Genomic DNA, 18857 nt, shown 5'->3' with positions numbered 1-18857 from the left:
GTCAACAATGTAAGCACCGCTGATTGTGTCCACTTTTATTCCCATTTTCATTTGGAAAACAGCAATCATTAAGAGTTAATTTATACAATTAATGCCCTGTTTGGTCTCGTTTCTCCAGTTCTGCATCACTGAGAGCCTGTGGCTCCATATGAATGATCCAAAGGATCTGTTCATGACCTTAATTGTCAGTAAGCATTAATAACGGAAATTTCAGTACTGTTAATTTTAATGGATTTTAACTTAGTCAGGCATATTTCCTGTAATGCTGGAACTGTTAAATGCTCAACAATTAAAAAGCTATTTAAAACAAATTTGTAATCTTTAAATTACACTTAAGTGGCAATTTAGGTAATGTGAATCTGGTCCCAGTGCTGTGTTCTCACTCATTTTCAAATTGTCACATAAAACAGTAAGGTTTAAGCTGGATTATTAAGTGCAGTGGCAGCCTTGAGTCAAACAGTATCTCTCAGGGGCAGAATGAGGTGCAGCATACAGTAATTTCAATTAAGTCTTTGACAATTGTGCACACCACATCAGTCACGGGCTTAACTGCATTCATTCATGAGAACAAATTATATGACAACAAACGAAGTGTGTAAATTGGAGAAACGTTGGGGTCACAGTGTAAGAACAGTAACACCAATGACAATGCAGGAACAGATGCACTGACACATGAACAGACATGTCTACATCTACTGACTACTGTGTTTTTTTTTTCTCACACACCTTCTCCCAGGATACCACAGCATCTAAGCCACACTGTCTGTGATGCTTTTCATCTTTATCTTTCTTACTTGTCTTGGCCTCTCATTGTTCATAACATAAAAGTGCACATATTTAGAACTTGTCCTGCACAGTCTATGTGTACTTGGACTCTGCAACAGGCAGGCAAAATCATCCAGATATTTTTTTTTTCCCTGCAATTTGTGCATCTCCCAAACTTTCAAAGATCTAAAACTAATCCCCAATCACCTTTACCTGAGCAGTAACACTCCCCCAGAATCCCATGTGTTTTGAAAACTGCAGCATGTCTAAAAGCAAACTGCTGTTTCTGATCCCAGTGACTGAAGACATGAAGCCACTGGAGAGAGTGGAAAATCCCCTGTGTTCTCTTTTATTTTTGTTATTGCCCCTTCATCCTAACACGGATTTAAAAGCATATAGCTGCTCTAAAAGACCCAACAGATGAGGGGAACAAGGTTAAAGGACTGGGATTTGACAGAGTGTAACAACCAAGTGCTCCAAACCAGGTGTATTTCATTTTTGAAAGAAATTCATAGAAGTGTACCTTTCCCACTAGGGGGCAATGTTGTTCTATGAAAGCCACAGCTCTGACAGGCAGAGAGAGGAGAGTACCTGTCACAGAGGTTGTCTTAGCCATGTGGGTCACAGAAGCTCTGCTTTTTAAAGAGATGAACAATGAACAGTGATGGGTAGGGGGGGAAAGAATAACACAGAAATAAAAATTCATGCCAAGCAATCGAAATGAAAAACGGTTGTTCTGCAAATCAGTGGAATGAAGGAAGATTTAATGGGAAGGGACGGTCTGAGCCAGAGAGCTATTACAATTCAAAGATGCTTTGAAACAATTACATATTCAGTACAAGAGCTGTTAATTGTGCACATTCACACATTTCTTTGCTGATGTATCATCACTGTCACCTTTGGGCATCTGCGTAATAGCATACTGTACAATTCTGATGACAAAAAGCTAATTTTGCATCAGAAATGGAAATCTGCTGCTGTTTTTTTATGGGTTTAGAATGGGTGTGGATGATGTAATGGCATAAAAAAGAGCTCCACGCCTGCCAAATTATTTAAGAACTGGCCTGATATCAATGGAGGTTATTTGATAAAATGTCATTCTACCTGAGATAATGGAAAATAATTTGGAATGGTCGTTTGGATGGGCTATGGTTCATCACTGTCCAAACCTTTACACCATTTATTAGAGTCAGACTTTTAAGTTGCAGGACAAATGAGTGAGTGGAAACCCTGTGTCACCCTCAACTTTTAAGGGTTTTAAGCCAACATTGAAGAGAAGTCCTTAAGTCTGAATTTTGAAAGACACAAAACAGGAGAGGAGGGAATACAGAGTAAAGACTCACTCCTCTAGTGAGATGTTAGAGTACAGCAGAGGTGGGGCCGAGGAAAGTGGACCAGGTAAGCTGCTGGTGTCAGGCTGGGCTGTTGTCTCAACTGCAGTCCGCCTCTCTGGTAACGATGTCTGGGGAACAATTTCCAGCACTGCCCAGCACCTGAAACACACAAACACACAGAGAAGGTTACTAAATTGAAGCCTGTCATTTACTTGCATACGTTTTGTTATGGAACTAATTTTTAAACATATCAATTCCCATCACCAGCTCTTTACAAACCAGGATGTAGCCTGCATGTTTTCATAAACTCAAATAAGCCATGATATATGCTCATCAACTTTTCAACACGTTAAAACACAGCATCCAGAGTCCCAGTAAATGGTTTGGTGTTTTATAACTGCCAAGCACGAGTGGCTGTAGTGTTAATGGATGTTCAGTGCTGACATGAAGATTAAGTATCATGACAGACAACACCACAAGCAATTCCTCAATTTCCAGATAGGTACTTGCACACATCTCATTTGAGCAACTTTTCTTGAATGGAGGGAGCAGGGTTTAATATGTTTCATGATGTGAAAAGATTATGATTAAAACCAGTTGAGATCAGTTGCCAAAGGACTAAAAACAAGCATCGGTTTCTTAGAGGAGGATGTTACAAGACAGGGCCATTTGTCACAAAGATACACCGTGGCCTTTAATCCGGAGTAAAACACAAACACTCTTGCCCAGTCACCACTGGCACCAGGCTGCAAGAAGCAACATTTTTATGAACAATGGATCAGTTAAATATGTAATGTTATCAAGCCACAGAGAATTATCGCCTAACTCTGCAATTCCCCTCATCGTTTCAGAGTGCTTTAGCATTTTTCTGCTAACTGCTTATGGCACAAAACGTCGCTATTTTGATTCAGTGTCACTGCTCGCTTCTGCAAAAACCTTCAATGAACACAGCACCAACAGGAGACAAACAACAGCAACAACTAGCTGGTGAACATAGTGAAGCATTTAGTAGCTAAAAACCCAGATAATCCCCTTTAGGATTTGGTGGAGACAGGCATTGGCTAGCATGTTAGCCATAGCTACAGCAGCTAGCTAATGCCTAGCTAGCTGATTTCTAGGCCATCTTCACAGTGTTAAGTGGTTGACTGGGGGGCAGTGTTAGCACAAACTCACATTTTGGACTGTTAATAACCTCACCTGTGTGTTTCACCTGGTCATCCTCTTCACCCTGTTTAAACCAAGAAACTGACAAACCACACCTACCTAATATGGGCTCTTTTTATGTAGGTGTTTCAAGTGAAATGTACCAAGTGTGGAAAAGGTGCATGGGGCTAGTGTTTTGAAAAATAAAAAAATAGCTCAATTTTCCTATTAATAAAGTTATTGGTAAGATTGTTTACTGGTAATTTACAACATTTTACTCTTCAGAAACAAATAATATCTGCCAGATAATTTACTTACTATTTTATGTTTCCTATTATAGGAGGAGCTACAACATATAAGCAGACGTTTGGTAGTCTTACACATATTTCAGTTTTGCCAGGGGTTCTTTTGAGACTTTTCAAGAGACTGCATAATTATATGGAAACTTCGACTTTGTACTTTTAGTACTTTTAAGGCCTCATAAGGACACCATCATGAATTAATTATACATTTATCAGCAACACCAATCCACACTAAACTGAAATTATGCATCGCTTTAGTTTTGGCAGAGCACTGAATCACAAAACATGCTCAATCAAGGAAATGAGGTGATCCTTGAAAACTAACAGTCTCACTCTTGATGATGATTTCATTCTAAACATAACCCCACTGCAGCTGGTTACACTGTTTTTACCCAACGGCAGAGCACCGCAGTTACTGCATGTGTTGATAATTTACTCCCTCTAACACCACGGCCTCCTCCTGTTCTAGTTTTCCGTTTCCATGCTTGACTTTGGCATCCATTTCCTTGCATATTATGTGTACTCCATCTCTCAGTGCTGTGTGTCTGCTGGGTTCTGTGTAGCCCTTGAGGTTTATTGTGCTCCCTGTTGAATCCCTTACTGCTGGATTCTTTGGGGAAGAATATCAAGAGCAAAGCTTTTTCAGAAAAATAAATATGACTGTTTAAGATTTTCCTCTCTAATGTATATAACCCATTCATCTGTAATTGTTTTGAGTTTTACCGTGATAGCAAAAGGAGATGTGTAATATTACTATTACTCTGTAAATACTGCAGTGAATGCCTGCAGTAGCTGTTATGTGTTTGGGTGTGACCTCCAGTCAGTAATTATAATAAGGTTAAAAAAAGAGAAAGACCTGCAATAACAACAAAAGGTAATTTTACACAATCTGAAGTTTACCTTGTGAAAACACATTTTCATGCTTCAATAATTCCCTGAGGAATTAATTAAATTTGCATGAGATAATGAAGTGACAAAATATTCTCATTATCAAGATGGTATCTACTACAACTGATCTCCATAACACCTCTTCACAGTCAGTTTGATGTATACAGTAGAATGCTTGTCTTTGTGGACAGAGTGTACAAAATCCCCAATAGGAACGTTACAGGATCGTCTTCTACTTCTGTTAAAATGTGCCTACATAATTTATTTGTAATGTTACATTATATATTTTTTCTATATCTTTTGATAGTCCATTTATTTTCTCAGATGTGTACTTCAACTTTTGCTATGATGATTTCTGTAAATCTGTATAGGTGGCAAATAATAACTGAGCTTAGCCGGTTTACAATGCCACATGTCTGCTAACAAGCCAAGGAAGCACTTATGCTGTAACCATTTATATTTACTGACAGCCTTTTAAATCAGCTGTCAATACTGTTTCTGAAAAAAAATGTATTAAAAAAATATTATTGCTATTGCTAACCTTTATTTGATATAAAACATGCAGTGTTTTAAGCAAATTTAAATGTCACGTCTCTTTGCTCATTAACATCTCTGTGCAGGTGAAACCTTTTGATATCTCTGATCTTGTCCAATGTCCAGAATATGATGTAGCAACTGTAATGTGTGTGTGTTACACAACTGTAAGCTCGCTTTAACCTGCCTCACTGTAAAGATACATGAATCAGATATCTATTATGAGAGACAGTCACAGTTGATCAGTAGTCCCAACCAGGATTTCCCTTTGCATTGTCAAGGTGTTTAGGTCTGGTGAAAATCAGCCTGATAATCCTTTAGGGCACAGCTAGTCTTTGAAGGTTTTCTAAAAACAAAAACAGGAGAATGGGAAACAGAGGATGAATCACAAGTTCTCTGTTTGAAACCAAAGGCCATAAAGTTAGGCTGCAGGAGAGAGAAAGGAATTCACGGACAAGTAAATTCTCTCCCCTCTCTGCGGCACTGGCTGTTGGTCTCTTTGAATCAGCAGTGCAGAGTGCAGCTCTGAGAGATTTATCCATTCATTTGTTGTGGCTACGCTCGAATGCACCCAACAACACACCATTTCTATTTTATTCTACTAGTCTTTCACTCTGCTGGGTGGCTCAACAGAATTATGTCCCCAACGATAATTATCAATCAAAATTATGGTCTGAAAAATGGAGGCAGAGGAAACTGCTTACCAGGACGTCAAGCATGAACAGGACCCCAAAAAGAAGTAGTGTGATAAGAGAGTGAGAGAGAGAGAGCTGAGAGAAAGCAAGAAGAGAAGGAGTGCAGTGTAAGCCATCATGGTTTCAGTCAACTTACAGTAACAAACTGTGCCAGACTTTGTACTGCGAAGAATTAACAATTTCAGATCATAAGTATTACAAAAACATTCATTTATTCCATTATAGTTTTGAGCTATCAGATATTGTGAAATGTTTGTTAACTCTGGCAGTCAACAAAAAGGGAACTAGTGAAAAATGTGTGCCAGAAAGAAAGTAGCAAGTCTTTCTAATGAATGACTGAATGCTTTATTTTTGTTTTAAATAGGTACATTCTTATACTCTTAAGTGACTGAGGCTATTATGTGAAGAATAAAAAAAGAAACAGCATAAGAAATAAGTATCAAATTCTGCATACTGTCTCTTCTCCACATACCTGGCTAATTGTTGCGTGAAGTGGAAGTGCCTGTCAAACTGTCAGTTTCAAAAAGGTTAAATAAACTGTCAGATATAGCCCCAGCCAAATGTTGGAAAGGTGTTGGGAGTTTCCTGTGTTTGATGATCAGAAGTGCTTTGTTGGAATACTGACCCTTAATGCACATTCTGCCAATCAAATCAAATCTGCAGCTTTGAGGCCCGTAAAAGGAGGCGTGGGAGCGGGCCCTGCCGATGTTCATAGAAGTAATACATATTCATTGTTGTGTTCCATACAAGCTTCACTAAAGACTGTGTGGACTTAGGGGGCTAAGGTTGATGTCTGGACAGTTTGCTGTGACAACTACACAGCCAGGACACAGCCTATGGATACAATGAATCGTTCTCTTCCTCAGAGGAGCAAACCATAGATTTAGTAAGGACTCATAGAAGAAACAAAGCTTACTGTCACAGTAACAGCCTCTTAACTGCTCCACATGCTGACTTTTGATAGCAGACAACTGAAACTGCGAGACTCTACAAACTCCCCAAGACAAATTACACCACTCTGATCTAGATTATCATATGCTGAGGTGTCTTGAAAATGTTCTACAGTGTCCTTCTAGAAGTGCTCAACCACAGACTGAGGAGGAAGCACATCTGTATTTGAGGATGATGCACACTGGAAAAAGGGGCAGAGAGTATGCGCACTTCTCAAAAGTTAGCTGAAGTTAGCTGAACCAGAGTTTCCAGTGAACACAAAGAGACACCCTCAGACAACCAGAGGATAGAGTCTGATGGAGTAGGGCATCAACCTCTGTGTAAAGGGACATCCATTCATTGGGAGCCATTAGTTTGACATGCAGATTCTCCTGCCTGTATTTCTGTGGCCATAGCAAGAGGGCAGTTAGCCTCAGACAGATTTATTATGGTGGGGCTGCTTCACACCCACTCTCACCACAGGCAGAGCAGGCATACTGTACAAAGTGATGGCAGCCTCTCCTGCTTTGTTGCCCAGAGGGACAGAGTAAGATGGCCTCATCTCCGCAGAGAGAAAGGGCATCTGCCAGGAAGAAGCATGAGGACTGTGCAGCAGGCAGAATTTCTCTTTCTGTGAAGATGAAAGAACCTTCTTTGCTTCTCTTGCAGGCTGAAGTTTGCTTGGTCGACAACAGCTGGTCAAAGATGGATGGCTAGCTGCTAGGTTTGTGGCCAGGGGGAGCTGTGGCCTTGTTTAATTCTCTGTCAACTGCTTGAGTGTCAGACAAAGAAGCTCAAAACAAGTTCCCTGCAACACCTTCCTCACACAACACTGGGGGTGATGATGCTCAGCCAAACTTGCAAGCTACAACCATGGCTACAACTGTGACTCCCTCCATGGCTGTGGACGCATCCCTGGAGAAGTTACTGAACTGCCTGAAGGCACAACCAAGAATTCAGATTTTCTTCTCTATTGAGGAGGTCTTACTGGACAGTCAGCAGACACTGGATAAGCTGATCAAAAACTGGGCCATTAAGAGATATTTCATCTTCAAATATTCCATCACTTGCTTGTCCTTCTCCGTATTATCATCTTGTCTCTGACTCTGCCCAGTCACACCAGACTGTGGGAGAATAACATTCACATTGCATGTCGGAAGTTTGGTCTCAAAATTGGGGATGGTTTCAGGTTGAGCAACAGATATCATGGTTATGGACAGTTTCATTCATGGCAAAATAGATACAAAGATGAAAGTTCTATTGAAGTTGCTTGTCATTTGGTAGGGATTATATAAAATAAGCAAGACAGCAATATGATTGTTTGCTGTTGGTCTTACCCATTGCTTGTAAAGGTTTACCACTGTGAGATGTTTGCAACTGCTCAACAGCTGAGAAGACAACCTGGCAATGAGGACATGACAGTGTAATTGTTGGCTAGTCTCAAAACTGGGAATAATATGATCTGACCCAAAGCAAAGGAAGCATGCTGGGTTTGGATTTGCTGTAGAGGATGACAAAATACTGAAAATAATGCAGACCTTTCCACCATTGTATGTCAGCAATATATCATGTATGATACAACTGTCTAGTGTTGTGTATGTGTATGTGTTGACCATAACTCTTACAAGAACTACACTGTTGAACGCTATAGTGTTTCTCTTCAGAGTGATTCAGTACAAGAGGATGCAGTGGCATATGCACCTCTCACGTGAATCCACAAGGAATAAAAGTTGAACATACTGAGTTGGGTCCTGTTAGTGGACAGGACCCATGTGAAATAGAGGACTTGGTTGAAAGCTCATAGCTGTAATTCTCTAACCATGCATTTGCTGAACTTAAAGAAAAAAACATAGTTAAGGTTTTTGCAGTGCATGTGTTGACCAAAGGGCTCTGTAAAAGTGGTGTGAGAAAGTGAAGCCTGTTTACAGCACTCTGAAATAACTCTGAAATGTTATCATGAATCGATAAATGGAGCTCCCCTGTGAAAAAACCTGCCATTATAGAGCATTGCTTTGCCACGCAACACTGCTCTCAGAATCTGGTGTGTAGGTTGGACACAAAACAAAAAAAATGCAGCCTGAAGCTCATAAATCTCAGAGAAGTATCCCAGAGGAGAGAGACTTATTGTGTGGAGGTGCTGTAAGTTGTTTTGCCAGAAGCTGATCAGTAAAGTACACCAAAGGTCAGATACAACCAATTGGGTATAGCTCAGTGAAATTTGTCATGGGTGTGCAGCTCATGCAGCAGTGCAACAGAGCATTTTCTTCACTTTAAAATGTGCTTGTCGGTTCATCTTACATTTTCACATTTTGGCATTAAGTCAACATCCAAAGTCCTATTATTTAAGAAAACATATTTTTTCCTCTAAAAGGTCTATAGAGTCTTCAGTGACCTGAGGTAAGATTCTGCACAACCATGTTGCTATGACAACAAACATGCTGTGCTCACTAATTTGGGTTTAGTGAGTGTCTGTGAGAAGTTACGGTGGCTTGTGTGTGAGATAAGACAGTAGAAACAGCAAATGTAACAGGCTAAACTGAACTAAAAATTTGTTAGTGTCAAAGGTATACATTCTGAAGAGTTTACAAGCACTATGATTTTAGTATGTGGCCTTAACTGCATCATGTAAGTGCAGGGATATGTAGGAGTGATTGAAAAAACATCCATCCATTCAAGGGTTAAGAGAATTCAAGTTCATGATATGTGTCTCTGTGCAAGGGTTTTAAAGGAACAGTTTTGTTCTTCCATTAGGACTCAAAGAATGGTCAAAATCAAACAACTTAGCAGAGGCTTCAAAAACACCCTATCTTACTCTTCTCATTATGCAACTAGACAGCACAGAAGACTTTGCCTGCTTGGAAAATGGTGATGTCTTTTAAACTCCATGCCCAGAGTTTGTAATGCAGACTCTCCATTAAAACTTAATTGTCTCCAAGCCCAAGCTGAGATACCTAGTTGGTGTTACTTGAGTAATTCTCTCAGACTTGACAAAGTGTCTCCGGAGCCATAAAAGACATTATACAACTGTTTTCATGGCTGAGTAGAACTCCACAACTAGTAAACTGACTCAGACGTGTAAAATCGGTAGAGTGCTTTTTGTGTGAAGTTTTGTCTCTCCATTTGCTTCTTTTCCTCTCTTGTGAACCTTGCTCTTTCTCAGAGTGACACAAACACACACATAGCCAAATATGTCCACAATGAAGCTACATATTTTCAGCTAATATTCTTAGAAAGAAATTTATTGTGATGTGGTAGGCTGTTGCAACATTATGCCTGTGTATAATGTAGAGGTGTGAGTGTTTCATGTGTGTGTTAGTTTCCCTTTTTCACTTAAATGCTAGTTGCAGCCAGTTTACTTGATGTGTATAAAGTAACTCATATAATCATGCTAAAACTATAACTCATACTCACAAACACATACATCCAAAAACACATTCACAAACAAAACAGAATCAGCCTCATTGTGACAACCTGCATCACTGATGACACAGCTGCTATGTTCACATGGCCAATATTTAACATTGCTTACCATATTTACTGAAGAGAGTACAGTTTAAATACCATTGTATATATAAGTGGCGTCTGATTCCAAACTCCATGCACCCATGGTGTGTCTCTATGTCGAGGGTTGAGGGAGGCTCTAAATGTGGAGTTTTTCAAAATTTCCATATCTGGTTTAAATGTGATGTGTGTTTTTACCCAATCATACTTTCTAGGCATGACAACAGTTATTGCCACTTTAGCCACTACTGTGGCTAAAACAAAGCCCCCCTCCCTGTTTTGCTTCCTCCATAATCCCTGACCCTCAGCCTGTGGAGAGACTGTAGCAGTCATTCACAAAAACCGCCCAGTGTCCTGTGGCGCTCTCTGCAAGGAGAACATACACCAGATTCTATCCTGGCGAATACGTCTCTGCCATTTTGTATAAAATAATGTTTCCTTTGTGTTTCAGATAAGTAATTGTTGTACTTGTCATGACATGCTTTTTCATTTAGGACAGTACGATCAGAGAAATAACTTTGTTCTCACAACGTAGAACATGGCTGAATATGACTTTAAAGGACAAGGAAACCTGAGGTGTATATGATTAGAACCATTTACTGCCTTCAGGTTCTTTATTAATAAAGATGATAAAGAGAAGCATAGAGGAATATGGGAGCATAATATACTCACCAAAGGATGTTGAGGACAGTGCAGGTTGTCAGACCTCCAAGAACTGCTCTTCGAAACCACAGGATCTGGACATAAAGAAAATACAGAACATGGTGAAGAGTTGAAGCAGAGGTTTTTTTTAAACAATAAAATAGTATGATCATATCCAATACCAGTCATTTGTACAGAGCTAAACACTGCTGAAGAGAACCCTTTAAGACATATCAGTGAAAGTGACACACTTGAAAGGTTTTATACATTACCAACTACTCTCTACCTGGTGGGCCTGACTACCTTTGTATGTTTTATGCAAAATATATGTGTACAATGCAAAATACCCTTCTTCGAAGACGCTTTGGAGGCAATGACCTCCAAAAACACAAATCACGCCAGGGATGATGATACATTTCTTTGTTGTGTTGGCCAAGTCAGGTGTAAGTGGTTATTTCAATGAAGCAGGGTATGTTATTCTGGCTATGACATAGAAAATTACAGTAACAGAAACACAGGCTTGCAGTCAGTGACAGTGGGTGAGGAGCACTTATACATAATGGTACTTGTTTGTCCTCTAGGCAGTAATTGCATTTCTATCCACCTGTTTTTTATGCACATTTTCAACATGCACAATGTACAACTGAAACGGCTTTTGCAAATAAATGATGACATACATAAAGCATGTGACTTAAACGTCACCCCACCTTCCACGTCTCACAGGTTAATGCATAAGACAAATATAAATGTCATCACCATCAGGTTTTCCATATGGTTTTTGGTTGAGGTTTGACTGGGTCTCTTTTAATTACATCATCTGCACCCTTCTTCTGCAACAGTTTAATGGCACCCAACTGGTGAATGAGTGCAACCAGCTGCTCTCAGTGTGCTCAGATCCTGCTATTCACTTAACAGTAGTGCACGTAAACATATGTCAATTTGTGTTACTTAAGTGTTAGTTAACTGCATGCATACTCTCTGTCTGCTCATCCTGTTAATGTAATGTTACTATGGAATAGCACTTGCCTACACTGATGTATTTACATGCATACTGTAGACATAGCTGCTGCCTGTTTGTCAACAATATATATACTTTGTTGCTGTAATTCATCATCTCTGTAACTGACTGTACAACACCAAGCCCTGTCACCCTTATTTTAAAGGAATACCATACATGTTTTTACATTAATTGTTGCAATATTCACAGAAATGAGTGTGTCCAACAAAAACTGGACAGTGTGCTCAGAAAAGAGCTGTGCCCTCACCAGCAGCACTTCTGACCTTACCACTAAAGACTGACCCAACCAGCAGGCAGGGTTAGTGGCCTGACAGGAATGGTGAGACACAGCCAGTGGAAACCAGCAGTGCTGACCAACTGTGGTATTAAAAAAGGTGTGCTACTTAAATTCAGTACCAAGCACCGAATATGAGGTACCATATTTATGTCCACACTGAATATTCTCAAATAATTCACATCCAAGTAAAGTCTCCACAAAATTTACTAAGATTTGCTTTAATAACAATTTGTTTACCAATTGTCTGCTAAATGAAACCAAGGAATATTTTTAAGTCAATTAAGTCACTTTTCACGTAGTGCTACATATTAACACCAGGAACTGCCCAGGACAGCCACAGTACTATTTGTCACTAAGCTGCGCAGCTTGACCTGCTAAGGTTAGAGAGAGAGATGATTAAGAGGTCACCACAACCTTTCAGTCTTTCTCAGTGTACTAACACTGAAGAATAACAGCTCAGTACCTTCTGAGCCAGGCCTACAGATCACCAGGATACAGTGGAGGAGATTTACCTGTGTTTTGTTGTATGAGATCTGTGAGAAAAGCAAAGGCATCACGTTTACAATCCCTCCTGTTGAGACAAAAACAGAACACTTGGTAAATCTCCCAGGTCGTGTGCCGTTTTGCCATTTTCTTTCTTTACTGCATGGAGAAAAATCATAAAAAAATAATTGTTTATGCAGTCTTTATTCATCTGTTTCATCCATAATAGCCAAACAAGTTGGTAACAAGCTGGAAATGAGAGACTGCTTGAGAGAAAATATACAGTTAGAGGTACCCTAGTATCACTGGAAAATAAACCAAATTCATTAAATTACTGGCATTGTAAATTTCTTACTGACCTAAATGTATTTATATTACAATTTCCAATAAAGTTATCTGATTTCATTTTGACTAAACAAAAAATGGCATCAGCGACCATAATGAATATATTAGAAGTGAGACAATATGAGAGAAAACATAAAGAAAAACTATTGTTAATTCATCATTAGTAAAGTAAAAGCTGTGAAAGGTTTTACAATACAGATTTTTAGTCATACTATCCAACTCTAACATATAATAGACATCAACATACAAAAAGTGTTTACAAAACCTTTCATTATGGGAATCTACAGATACCTGCTTTAGAGAAGAATGGATGGAGTGATTTGCAATTTTTCAATTAAAATGACTTTATACTTACTTAGTTACTACTACTACTATACTGATCCACCAGGTCAGTGCCATCTATAGTTCACACATTTCTGATATTTTGGTATATTCTGCCTTTAGCTTTTGCTTTAGAGGTGTCAGTCTATATAAGCTGCGGTGAAATCTGTCTTACCCTGCTTTAAGAAACAGCACACCAAACTAAAAGCATTGTATTAGTCTGCGTTTCAGTGGGTAGTTTTGGAGTCCCATCATAACTGGAATGTTGTTTGAGAGGCTTTTAAATCCTGACCAGAATACAATTCTGAGGTAAACCTAATCCTTTTTTAATCTTAAGAAAATGATTTAAAGTTGTTCTATATACTGTTCCACACAACTAGCAATGACAAACTGCAAAGCAGCTGTCATAGCTGGCAGTCCGCATGTTCAAATGGTCCTCAGAAGTAATGAAAGCTGGAGGAAGTACAGTCAGAGCTGTCACAGAAACGCTAATGAAACAGAGCGATAACCCGTTATACTGCCACAGCTGATGTGTTGCAGGGACTTCAGAATTCAAAGTACTCGCTGGAGGTGTGGATGAAAAACTTTGAGCTGGAGTTGAACAGCGATTCAGGGCTGAGCTTAACTTATGTTTGATGCCATTTCGGTTATTTTCCTTCTATTTATTTTCTATTTATTTTGTTGTCTAATTTAGGTCTGTGCTGCTAAACAGACTATCTGCTGACTGATACACTGAAAAGACAATTCTCTTATGCAAATTAATCCCACCACCACCACCATCATGGATCTGGCCTGACAGCAGTCTGACATTTTATAGGCCACATCCATACCACACATACTGTACATGTGAATTTCATCGCTTTTTATGATTTAATGAAAAATAAACACCCCCAGCCCTCCCCATATATCATAAGCAGGTTCAGTTTAGCTTGACTGCAGACACAGAGCATCAGCATCTGAAACATCAATGACTTTCTGTCCAAGAAAGACACTGGAGTCTGTCACTCACATTTTCACCACTTTGCTGCAAACTGTCTACAAGTTAGTTTTACAAATCTGGCTGGCAGTTCTAATTCCAGGAGGTGCCTGCCAGGTGCTCAGGCCAAGAAACTGTGGGTGGCAAAACAGCTAATCACAGTGACGGCAAAAGTAAACTGTGTAACAACAGTCCGTGAATACACACAATAACATGGCTGACAGAAAACATGCAAGGGGGGGGGGGCTTCAGTTTTTTATAATAGCCAGCAAAATGAAAGAAGAATGAAAATGTTGGCTATTCAGAGGGTCAGAGAGATGACAAGAAAGAATAAAGACAGAAGGAAAAAGGATAGAAAACAAGTAATAGTGAGCAAAGTTGATTCTCACCCAGAGCCACTGTGCCCATTAGGAAAGGTTTTCCCATCTGACTGAAGTCGTTGTTGCTCTGAAGGCCGACCTCTGACCCCACTGCAAATGTCACAGCCACCTGAGACACACAAACACACACACAGGTCTTCTGTAACAGATCTTGTGAGATTAATTCGGTCAAGGTCAAGATCAAGATGAAGGTAGATCAGCATGAAGGTGTTTGTACCGTTGGCAGGTAATTAAATCATCCACAGCAACACAACACAGGACACCAAACGAACATTTATTCTTTTAGATTTCATTTCTGAAACTTTGAGACTTATGGGTTGCTGTGAAAGGTATATTTAGTATATTAAAGTCAATAGTGACTTTTAATCCTTTAGACCAAGTCAATGCTTTTGTCCTTTTTGCCCTTTGAAGACAGAACCATCAGTTACTTTACCTTGACTACATTCATGATGAAGTGTAGAAGCCTTTATCATTACTCTGTTTTCATGTTTTAGATAGACAGTAGAGTTCAAAGAACACAGACATTTTTACTTCTCTCAGAATTCTAATTTCAAAGTCTAATTTCATACTTTGTCACTTGATATATTAATTCAACATCTGTGATGTCTAATTTTTATTCTTTGGGAAACAAAAAAGATTTGATAACTTTTGTTGATACTTTCTGTCATAGTTCATATATAAGCAAATTGTCAAACGGCTAGAAGAAGGGGTGAAGATCTGTACTGACAGGGACTAAACGCACCCTGAAGGGTGAAAGCACTCAACCACTGCAGTGAAGTCGAAAACCTGTGCAACATTTAGTGAGATTCGTGGGTGCAGTCTGTGTGTGAGCCAAAAAAGAGAGTGCCATAGAACAGAGTAAAGAGTAATCTTTGTGTTTTAGTGCGACAAAACACTCTGTGGTCTGTTTGCTAATGGACAAAGAGAGATGTGAATACCATTTTACAGCCACAGGTAAGGGAAAAAAGAAAATATGATAGAGGTGGAGTGAAAGCAAGGAAAAAATAGAACAAGTTGAGAAGGGGGGAAAGTAGAGGACAACACAAAATTGTATAAAAGTAATGAAGAGGAATGAAAGTAAAGTGGAGAGAAGAAGTGAGGAGGAGGATGGGGTGATTGGTTCTAATGACTTCTAAGTAAAAATCCTGTTTACCAACTAATGCTTTTTAGATGGACTGAAACCTCAGAGAGACCTCTTTAAAAATCTTTGAGAAATTGTCTCATCATCTCACGGTGGGCAGGTTTCATTAAGGCTCGGACGAAGAATAGACCACATTTTACTTTACTCACCACACACATACACGCATAAACACACACGCACCATAAACCTGACTGCATTGTCTGCTTCCAAGTGATTTGACCACCCTGCACCGGGCTGCAATATTCCCCTGCTGTCATGGGAGCCAGCAGCATTAAAGGTTCAATGACAACTTTATTAGAGGTGAGGGTCTGGAGTCTTAACCAATTATAAAGCCTGAATAAATGTCACGCTAATTATTTCCAGAAAGCCGTGAAATTGTAGTCGATTCTCCGTGAATAATCTACCTTCCAACACAATTCCACAGCTCGGTGCATGAGATTCATTTAAAAGTGTGTGTGTGTGTGTGTGTGTGTGTGTGTGTGTGTGTGTGTGTGTGTGTGTGCAACACCGTGTTAACCCAAATTTCTATGTGTGGTTGTTGTAATGGCCAAAGCATCATTCAGACCTATTTCACAATGACTTAATGGAGCTCTTATCAAGGTGTAGCAACTTCATTTGGGCACCACTGTTATTTTATTTAGCTGCAGGTTTTTGTGTGAAGCAATCAGTCAGGTGTCAGGCCAAAAGGAGCTGCTGGAGCAGCACATTGATTTGGATGAAATTATAGAGAGGAGAGGAGAGGAGAGGGCAGGAGAGGAGTGGAAAGGAGTGGGAGGGGGGAGTGAAAGGTCCCATATGGAAGAAGCAGGTGAGACTTTATTCTTTACTTAGCATGTGTAGTTCTTGCTGTTTCCTGGCAACCGAGAGGGAGATAGCATGCTATGGGTGGGAGCTACCTGTAGCACTATCCTGAGAAGACTGTGATTTCACAAAAGTCAAAGTAGCTGAGCACAAATTGCGTTGCTTGTAGAAAATTGCAGAGCCTTGCATCCAGATTGAAGATGATGGCAAGACTGCAACACATGGCCAGAGCATTAGATGTCCTGAACTTCTTGTAGACAATCAATAGTTCTGACAATATTATCCCTGAGTGTGGGAGTGTGAATAACAAGACTAAAAGTTTACAGCCATTGCAGCAGCTCTGTGAGGCTGCACTTAGATACAGTAGTGCTTTGACTTAGATAGTAGTGTGAGCAAACCAACATGTCCAAAATGACAATAGTGACTTGCTGATTTTTAGCACAGTTTACTACATTCACCATATTAGCATAGTGTGTTAGCATGCTAACATTTGTTAAATAGTACAAAAACACAAAGTACAGCTGAGGCTTATTAGAAAGTAGTTAATTTTGCAAGAACTTGATCAAAAACAGAAGCACTGGACACATTAAAATTCAGACCTGACGATGATGCTAAAGGACAAGTTATAAGTAATTGTCAAATTCAATAGAATTTAAAATGTGCCTCATTGCAAGTTTGATTCTTCGTTAAGTTCCTGGCTATTGGCTTATTAGATCTCCCCTAAGTCTGTGTGGGTATATACAGACTAAGGCTATGTCCCAAAATCACTGCGTATTTACTAGTACTACTGTAACGTGCTACTTAACTTCTGCCATTTTATTTGTGTGTCCAAATTCTGACTATGTACATTTCCTTGCTATATAGTGGCTTTAAAAAATTCCACTAGTGTCAATGGCAAGAACAATACTTTCTGCTAACAATCCCACAATGCAATGCTCCACATTTTATAAACACTATACCTGTCAGTAATAACACAAACTAATGATGACCAGAGTGTCTGAAATCTCAATTTACTGCTGACTATTGAGTAAAGTGCCTATTATTGAATGACAGAGTGATTTGTCTAAATGAAAACTCCCTAACTCTCCTGCTGACTTTGTTGCGCCCTTGGGTGGAAAAGACACCATTATCATTCCTTCTCAACAAGAACAAGTGGGAGGTGCTGTTTGACATAAACAGGCACACCTAAACTGACAAGACAGGATAATTAAACAGATCCACAGACTCTGTAAATCACACACCACACTCAGACATGAACCAGTGACCATCACTATTACAAACATGCAGAAGGTGGAGTGATGTGAATTGTCTTATCAGCATCCAAAAAGAAAACAGACTGCTGATGTGTCTATCTGAAACCCATCTGTTTGCTTACACTGGCCTTTGTCTCACTAGAATCATTCCCAGTCCCAATCGATAAAACTACCCTGGGGGAGCTGCCTACATGTCTCCCATGTCCCTCCACAGACCTCCAACCAACTCTTACTTAAATCAAAACATCAGTTAACTTCATAAGTTGTTTACTGCCAAGGTTTCACATTCACTTTTCATAAAGTTGACTTAAAAAGAGCGAGATGCACCAATCTAACTTTGGCTCTCTCAAAGTGTTTTTCACAGCAGAGAAACATCTCCCCGAGGCCAGTGTTTGGAAATTAGAATAAATTATGGACGGCTTTATTTAGGATTATGCTCCTGTGAAGGGAGGAAATCAAAGACACCACAACATTGATTTTGTTTTGAGAATGTTTGGAAATCCCAGTAAATGCTGTGAGAACCATTTCCATACATTTTCCACTTTTAATGTGGAGAAAGCAAATAAAAATAAGGTATTCATACCATACTTTAAAAAGAAGTAAGATACTAAAAAATGATCATGATTGTAAAACAAATCTTCATCTCTCTGGTATGGAGTAATTGAAAAAGTAATCATGGTGTTTTATCAATTAGTAAACAGTAGTGGTAATGTATTACATTAATCATTACCTTCTGTTACTCAGCTACACACATCTCTCATCTCCTGAATTTAACTGAAGCAGAAAAAAACAAGACATTGTGGTTTAACAAGCAGCCAGCCTACACCATGGAACTGTTCACTGACCATCAGCTGCAGACACCTCAGAATTTCCATCCTCACCCTGAAGCCACATAGCTGACATTATCCTCTGACTCTGAACAAAACCTAGGTGATTCCTGGCTAAGAAGACACAATATGTGAGTAATCATTTTGGAGTAACTGAATGTATTTTCTTTTTTTCTTTCCCCTACCCCCTCCTCTAGCTGACAGACTCTTCCCCCCTCACTCAGGTTGATGTTTTAACACCTGTCAAGCCACCATCCTGCTAATAAATCGAGAAATCTCTTCCTTTGTGTCTGCATGCCTG

General features: G+C 39.4%; 1 protein-coding gene across 3 annotated transcripts in view; it reads right to left on the bottom strand.

The window, feature by feature from the left end:
• si:ch211-51h4.2 (uncharacterized) overlaps nucleotides 1–18857 on the bottom strand; it is a 67829-nt gene that overhangs the window by 15395 nt on the left and 33577 nt on the right. For all 3 annotated transcript variants that reach the window (XR_007814943.1, XM_018669800.1, XM_051077330.1), the window contains 4 exons: nucleotides 14544–14643; nucleotides 12542–12600; nucleotides 10765–10829; nucleotides 2109–2258 (listed from right to left, as the gene is read on the bottom strand). Coding sequence is in view for 2 of the 3 variants with exons in the window: in XM_018669800.1 (XP_018525316.1) it covers nucleotides 2109–2258; nucleotides 10765–10829; nucleotides 12542–12600; nucleotides 14544–14643 (374 nt within the window). In the remaining variant the exon portion in view is untranslated. The remainder of the gene's footprint in view (nucleotides 1–2108; nucleotides 2259–10764; nucleotides 10830–12541; nucleotides 12601–14543; nucleotides 14644–18857) is intronic.

The sequence above is a fragment of the Lates calcarifer genome, linkage group LG17, assembly GCF_001640805.2.
Source record: "Lates calcarifer isolate ASB-BC8 linkage group LG17, TLL_Latcal_v3, whole genome shotgun sequence".
In the NCBI taxonomy this organism is placed as follows: Eukaryota; Metazoa; Chordata; class Actinopteri; family Centropomidae; genus Lates; species Lates calcarifer.
Note: the sequence above shows the minus strand (reverse complement) of the source record. Positions and strands in the feature narration are given on the sequence as shown.